This window comes from Chelonoidis abingdonii, chromosome 5 (genome assembly GCF_003597395.2).
Source record: "Chelonoidis abingdonii isolate Lonesome George chromosome 5, CheloAbing_2.0, whole genome shotgun sequence".
Taxonomy (NCBI): domain Eukaryota; kingdom Metazoa; phylum Chordata; order Testudines; family Testudinidae; genus Chelonoidis; species Chelonoidis abingdonii.
Genome location: NC_133773.1, coordinates 128,413,417 through 128,421,473, shown reverse-complemented (window position 1 = coordinate 128,421,473; position 8,057 = coordinate 128,413,417). Strand labels below are relative to the sequence as shown.

Below are 8,057 nucleotides of genomic sequence, written 5' to 3'. Positions count from 1 at the left end.
GCGGAGGGGAGGAGCCGCCCCCTGCCCGGGGTTTGGGGCGTGGGGAGGAGCCGCCCCACCCCCGGCCTGGGAGCCAGGCGGGCGGAGGCGGGCTTAGCACGGCGGCGGCTGCTCTGCTCGCTGCCGGGCGGCCGGCTCAGAAGCGCTGGAGCTGCGGGAGGGAAGAGGCAGCAGCGGCGGCGGCTCCTCGCGCGGGTTCCTCCATGAGCAGGCGGTGCCGAGGCACGGAGCGCCGGGGGCTGCCGCGGGACTCGGGCAGGTAGGTGACCCGGGAGCAGCCGGGCTCGGGCTGCAGCGAGAGCGCGGGGCACCGTCCCTGCCCGCTGGAGAGGGCAGCCTCAGCCCGGCGCCCTGGGGTGCTGCGTCGGGGGGCAGCTCCGCTCCCTCTGGGGCTCCTATGGCCGGCTCGTTCTCGCTTTGGGGGGCCTGCACTGCAGCCGGCAGGGGGTGCTGGCAGGGACCCCTCCAGCCCCTTGCACTACAAGGGGCTGCAGCCCATCAGCCCTGGGGATCCCCTGGTGAAGACACCGGGGCAGCTTTGCAGAGATGGAGGCATCGCTGCGCCTGGCAGGGGGTTGCTAGGTTCTTGCCTTTGACTTGCGGGGTTGTTTTTCAAAGGGAATGAACAAAACTTTCCCAGGAACCTGCGAACTCGCAGCGCCTCTCTGTCTCCTCGCCGCTCCTGGTTGTGCTTGTTCTGCGGCGAGAGATGCACGCCGAGCCAGCTACTTACAATGTAGCCTCTCCAGAGACCGTCCGGAACGGGAGGGAAGCGGGATGGGGATGGAGGTTTCATTTGCACATTTTAAAAAACAAAGCAGAGCCTAGCTTGATTGGGTTATGTTTACCTTTTTTTTAATTGGGGGGGCCTCAAAAATAGAAAGCTGGTAAACAGGGAAAGTCAACAGATTGCAACTTTTGTGCATTGAAATAAAAGTAGAGAAGCAGATTGTTTCCTTTAAAAGAAAAGGACAGACTGCAGCGTTGATACACACACAAAAGTCTAAGGTCGTTTTTACACACCTCTAAGAAGCAAATGAGCTGATGTTTTTAAGTGGATTGCATCTTGGGTACACAACGCAGATGAACGGTGATGGTGTTTTTTCAATAGATTGCTCCTTTAGTACGTGGTAAAGCAGATAAGTGAAGTAGCTTATATGTGGATTGCAAACTCTTGTACTGTGCACCGAAAAGATGTTAATCGGGTGGTATTTTAATAACAATTCTGCAACTTCTGCGCTTAAAACAAGAAGCAGCTGCAGATAGCAACTCTTTCACATGAAAGAGAAATTCTGTTGCTTTACTTCTGCGGTGCTGCTCCGTGATACTCACAGGTCTGTGCGCGTGTCTTTCACTCTTGTGGCAGAGCATTGGTTGTGGCGGAGCAGCAGTGATCCCCATCGCAGCCGGGACCCCGGGGAAGGGACAGCATGCGGCCGGAGGATGTCTGAGGCTGGCTGGGGCAGTTTTCATGCTACTCTGCTTTCTCCGAGCGTTGCCAGAGGAATGATTGCTGCGTGGGGTGCCTTCTTTTGCTTTTACCTGGTGGTGACTGTCAGCAGCCTCCCAGAAGCCAGGCTGCCTATCTCGGACCTAGAAGACAGGATCACTCGAAAACCAACAGGTAAGGGCAGCTGTATAGGATGCTGGGTGCTGTGAATGTACGGTTGGGTTTGCTCTTGCAATCTTTCAGGGGAGGGGGAATGGGGACAAATCTCCAAAGAATCCCTGTTCCTTTGCCAGCTTACTCCACCAGCAGTCATGAGAAATGCACAAGACTAATGTGTCTGACGCACCTTCCACCTCCTTGTGTGATTGCAGTCCTGGTGTTCTCCCAGGCAAACTAAATGTAAATGTTAAAGCAGCAGGAGGAACAGTCCTATTGAGTGCTTCTGAGCTGCACAGCTTTGCAGGTGCATTGTTTTGGCAACACAGTTCCGAAGTGTAGCCCCAGAATTAAGAAAGGTTGTTGGTGTTTTGTTTTTCTGGCCACATTCATCTGCATGGGCAAGCCAACTGAGAACTGGTGTTTTTAGTATATTAATTGATCTCCTGAGGCTCTTTCAGAGGTAAAAATTAAGATACAGCTACAATTGCAGTAAGTGCCACCCAGACCAGGCAACCCCTTGTCTTAAGTGGTGGTTTTAATTATTCACAGGGTTTCCAGTAACATTGAATTTGACTTTCAGTTGACAGCCAGTTTTTTTGGTGTTTTTTGGGTAGCTGCTAAAGTGCGTTGTGACAAAGGTGGGCCATAGATAAAGTGAATATATGCCATCCTCAGTAGAGTGGTGGAGGGTTAGACTGTGTAATTAATTATAATCTGTCTTTATAAAGAGCCATGTACATTAAAATTCTGGTTAGTAAGAAATATAAACACCTTTTAAACGTACATAGAATGACTATCATGTTTTAAATATTAGAGTCCAAGCTCAGGATTTAAACTTCAGTTACAAATAGTGTACAAATCCACTCTTCAAACATGCCCTCCTGAGCTGTTTGTCTTGTGAAATGTGTCCCATGCACTTTGTAGTGTTTGCTTTGTAGTCAGATTTTTGCTTACAAAGACTAGTAGAATAGTGAGCAAAAATAGTTATTAAAAGTGATCCTCGTTTACTGAGGTTTGTTTCGCTTGCTAGCTGGAGTCACGACATGTACTGCTGTTACAGATTTGGTTCATGTCAAAATTACTAATCGGAACTTGGAAAAGCAAAGCTACTTACATGGACACCATACCTCTCATTCTGTATTAATTTAAAATCTCTCTCTATATTTGTGTGTGTAAGTACACTTTGCAGGGTTAAAAGCAGAGTGGTCATAGTTCTTTTATTTATTTATTTATTTATTTAAGTTGTGAAATAATGTGTGCTGAATTGTGAAGATATTGAGAGGGGGAAAGAAAATGTTTATGGGAATCCAGTAACTCTCCTCCTCAAGTGAAACATTAATGTAATCAGTGAGCAAAGTTAACATACAGGACAAAAGCTGTTTTACAAATATACGGAATGTTTAAAATTGGTGTCACTCTGATATGCCTCAGCTGCTACCTGAGTCTGTTTATTTTTCAAAGGCCTTTAATGGAAGGTAGTCTCTCTCACTCTCTTTTTTGAAAGTTCCATGCAGCAGACAGAAAGTTTCCATTGTTCAGGAAAGGGTTTGAAGCATGTTGGCCAAAAAAAGTGACAGGGGAATAAATGTGCTTCGTGGAGGCTGGGAGGTGGGGGGCTTTACTTCCATACCCCTTTTGGTTAAAGCTATAAATCACACTCGGGGTTGGTTTTGTTTTCAAGAAAGTACTAATAAAACACCAGATTCTTAGTGTAACTCATTTGGCTCATTTTTCACAGCCAAAATAATTGATTTATGGGGCAACATCTCAGCTACTTTGTCAAAGCAGCTGAATATGGTGTTTAAGAGGAAACAAGAGCAGCTTGTGCTAGTGAGCTTATCAGAAGTTCACTTAATTTAGTAGTCCAGCTTTTTTCGGGTTTCAGTCTTTTTATTTTATTTTTTGGCCCGTTAGAGCCAAATTCTGTTCTCAGTAACACCAGGGTAAGTCTGGAGTGCCCCCACTGCCTCCAGTGGAGTATGTCTGGATTTACACCCGTCAACTGAGATCACAGTTTGGAGCCAATGGCACAGTTTTACCATGGTAATGTTGTTCTGTTCTTTAAAGTGCCCAGTCTTGCACTTTAAGTTAATAGGATGGCATTTGAAATATAGCAAATGATGCACAAGCAGTATCTTCTAGCGTGTTGCTAGAATGTAAGTGGTTAAAGAAGACGGTCCTAAGCTGATGTGTCTAAGAGCTAAGTTACACTGTGGAATTTCCAAAGTTGGTGGAAATTCTACGTACAAGTTTATTTTTATCATAGTAGCTTTTCAAAGTAATGACACACTTCTGATTCTGCTGAAAGTAGTGCCAGAACACCTATACAACTTCTGATGGGGCCAGATTAGGCCCCAGCTGAGTGCTTCTAATGTAGAGCATATTTTAAAATATTTCTCTGTTGGTCTCTGGAAGATAGAGGTGTTTTTGACATACATCATGTTGATGTGCAAAATGTAACTGCAACAGAGCTGATTTTGGGGGAAACAGGTACATGTGCAAAAGCCACTAAAATGACACACGTATCAGAGGGGTAGCCATGTTAGTCTGGATCTGTAAAAGCAGCAAAAAGTTCTGTGGCCACCTTATAGACTAACAGATGTATTGGAGCATGAGCTTTCGTGGGCCAGTACCCACTTCGTCGGATGCATGTAAAATGAGGCAGAGTTTTCTGACAGATCTGAAATATGGAGTAAGAATTTTTGGTTGGCTTGTAATGATGTTTAATTGGCTGGTCACTCAAGGGTAAGGAACCTATTTTAAACGTACAGGGCACCCTTATTTTGGAAAAAGGATTCTGCGAAGGAAACTGTATAAAGAATATAAACAGTTGGAGCCAAGTAAAAACGCATTTTTACTTTTCAATCTTTAAATTGAATGGCAAAAAGCAAATTCTTTCTCCTAGTCAAATGGGCCATGGATATTGGCTCATTACTGAAGGTTGTTGTTCACTAGCTTTTGCATTTACAGTCTAAAGCCTTATTTTCCATAAAGGGGCTTGGAAGGATTTTTCCCTAGTGATCTAATTCTCCACACGGGGCTGTGAAGGCTGTAACAGCTACTGCTTTGTGCCTATGCTCAGCTACATAAAACACACATTGAAGGGAGGTATGTGTATGTTTGCTAATATGAATACTAGCTATTAGTGGAAGTGGAGGGGGTGCAAGTTTTAACATCTCCACAGGGAGGTGTTCTGCTGTTGGCAGGAAGAAGGCAGATGGCGGGGTTGTTGCTGAATAGAATCCAAACTGAAAACACTAGGGGCCTCATCTAGGCTGAGTTTCTCTTCTCTCCCTTTCTCGGGCTGCTGCAGGAAGAACAATGTCAATTTTTTTTTTTATGAATGAAAGTAGAGAGGCAAAGCAGAACTGAATGTGTGTGTCATTCACTGGCTATGACAGAGATGATTAGGGAGGTCAGTGAACTCCTTTGCTGCCTTGAGCATGCGGTCACTCTATTCAGCAGCCACAGAATAGACATCAATATAAAAAAAGCCTTTCCAATTTGCATTAGTATTCGGATAAAGATATTACTTCGTACGATTTGTGAATGTCAAGTAATACTAGCTGCGTTGTTAGGGAGCGGATTGATAGAAATAGCAAGATTTCACTTTAAATACTTCTGCTGGCTGTCCTGCCTCAGTTATGCCTGAGATATAATTGACACACACACATCATATTAGAAAGGGAAATTTCTTTACATATTAGATCTCTATTCATCTGAATAGCACTTTGAGCTAGAAAAAGTTTGCATGTGTGTGAGAGATAGGAAAAAAGCCGTCGAATCTGTCAGTGGAGGTGAAGTTTTTAGCGTAGCAGAATTGTTGCGTTTGATCAAGTCCTTGCCAACAGTTAGTGAAAGTTACTGTACTGCTCCAAGTAGTCCCTTTTCCAAGCCAGAAAAAAAAGTGCCATTTTCGTTTGAACTTACCATTGATATTTGAATATTAATAGTCCCCTGCAACTGCTCCAATTTGAAATACTGATGGCATACTTGTTGTGTTATTGTCTTCAAACAGCTAATACCAAGTTTGTTTTCCTGTATCCTTCCCAGCCTCAGACTAGCTGAGGATACATGGTCTAGGACATAATTATCTAGGCTGAAGGTCATTTTGTTTTATTGAGACTGTGTTCCAGAGTCCACCATGAAATTTAACTGCATTAGTGTGAGTTTTAATGGACATGCATAATTTCTATAGTGATGGTCAGTTTTTACACATTCTCTTAAAGTTATTTTTAAAGGAACTATAAAACAGATGACAGATATGTCATACGTAAATTAGTGTCATTGTCTACTTTGTAATCGAGACCTAAAATTCTTTATAATGTGCTGTTTTGAAGAATATATCTAGTCATGCTGCTTCAGCTAAATAGATTCATTTACTCTTTTTGCAGTAGTAACAATTAAAAAAACTTAAATGTATATGTTAAGACTAGCATATTTCACTGAATCATAAATTAACAGGGCATTAGCAACGGATGATGAGAGTTACTGCTGTTTTGCACCATATCCTTTAAAAAGCAAAGAGTGAGTTGGCAAATCTATTGAGTGCAGAGTGTTAACGGACTTGACACGGGACGGGACTTGTACATGTGTCTGTGTCTGTCTAGATTTAGCAGGAGCCTGGATTAAGCCTGTGTTTTTTTGTTGTTTTTTTTGGTTTGAGTTGTTTTTTGTTTAAGCCTTCATTAACAAATAGTAAATGAGGATGCCAACAAGCTGGGAAATACAAAATTTGTGAAGAGGAGTGTCAATCTGCATATTAGCTGATGCAATTAAAATGAGCCTGCTTGACCATTATGATAACTTCCATGGGTCCATCTCTCAAAATTTCATGCTGATTCAGGAAAATATCCCTATTCAGGAAGGGTGCCTTAAGCATGAACTTAAAGTTAATCATATGCTTAAGTACCTTGAAGTCAGTGGCACTTAAACATGTGTTTAAGTAATTTTCTGAGCAGGAAATTTCCAAATCTGTGCTCTCTCTCTTTGGGGTCCAGTCCTGCAGTCCATTCTAGGATGAAACTTCCATTCAAATTAATGGGAACTTAGTCTCAGTACATACTGTAACACTAAGCTCTTCTTTCTCTATCCAGTGAATGAGTAGAATTTGGGCGTAAAATATGATATTAGAAAACACTACATTCTTTTTCCCCTTCACAGAACTTTAACGCATGTGTCTGCTACTTCAGATACAGAACCTAAAAATAAATGAAAGTGCCCCAGTTCTCTCTGTTTCTAACAGTTATGAAGATTTTACTATTATTAACTCCTTTAAAAATGTACTGAACCTCTCATGTGTCTAAAGGTACATACGGCTAACTAGGAAACAGTTTAGAATTGGAGACATTAACTGAACAGTGTTTTGGGATAAGGTAAAAGCAAGACCCACTAAAATAGATTTCTGTGACAGTCATTTTAATCTACAGTATTGAATGTTGTATAGATCTTATCAAAACCACCAGAGACATCTTAAAATGGGGAGCAAAGCTGTCTGTCCTTGATGTTGTAGCTTAGCTGTTGACACCTTTAATATAAATGGTGAGAGTGCCCTACAGATGATACAAACATGTTTCTGCTCTGAGGCATTACTGTCATAAGCCGGGGTAGAGCTGGCAATCATGTAGCAAATTCAGAATTTTTGACAAATTTAGCTGGAATTTCAAATCCAAAATCCAGGATAGATTTTTCCCAAAAATTTTCTACCAGGTAGAGTTAAGTGTGGTTCCGCTGAGTTTACTGGAATTATACCAAATTGAAAACAGTTTGAGATGGAAATCAGACTCTGGATGTCTTGAGGAGGCAGGTATCCAGGCAAAGCAATCTGATTGTGGCTGTAAATCTTTCAAAGATTTATGCGGGTGTTTTAATTTTTGCATGTGACTAGTGCCTACTGCAGTCAAGTTTTTGTAGGATCAGGGCCCAGCCTGCTTATTGTTTTACACAGTATAATTACATTGATCCTCTGCTGATTGGGTAACCAGTACTATAAAATGTTGAATATTCTAATCCTGGAAAAAGTTACTACCATAAAATGGGATAAAAATGACCGATGTCTGGCAGCGTGACTTCTTTCTGTCAGCTAGGCTGAATCTGATAGCCAGGCAGCTTATTTAAATCTTATTGATCTGTAGTATTCCTTGTTTCTTGACTCCATGAAATACCCGTAACAAGCATTTGCCAATGGAAAAAAAGTCTGATCCTTTGTCAGTGTTCTGTGAATGTGTTTTGTATAGCTTTCCACACTGTTCTGTTTCCTTTTTCTATGACTCTTTCAAAAAGAACCAAAAAAAAAAAAAAGAAAAAAAACCCCACTCACAAATAAATCTGTACCCTAAAGCTGTTCAGTAGCTGTGTCAGATGGAACTTTTTCAGCTTCCCCTTTTTCATTTCTTTTTAGTACTGTTTAGTTTATAAACCTTAGTCTCCTTGTTGCACCAGGCTGAAT

At 42.3% G+C, this 8,057-nt stretch overlaps 1 protein-coding gene across 5 annotated transcripts in view; it reads left to right on the top strand.

Moving 5' to 3' along the window:
- Window positions 1–160: 160 nt before the first annotated feature.
- FGFR3 (fibroblast growth factor receptor 3) overlaps window positions 161–8,057 on the top strand; it is a 75,817-nt gene continuing 67,920 nt past the window's right edge. For all 5 annotated transcript variants that reach the window (XM_075066637.1, XM_032767911.2, XM_032767910.2 and 2 more), the window contains exons 1-2: window positions 161–259; window positions 1,367–1,624. In XM_075066637.1, the coding sequence (XP_074922738.1) occupies window positions 1,444–1,624 (181 nt within the window). In that variant the 5' untranslated portion in view covers window positions 161–259; window positions 1,367–1,443. The remainder of the gene's footprint in view (window positions 260–1,366; window positions 1,625–8,057) is intronic.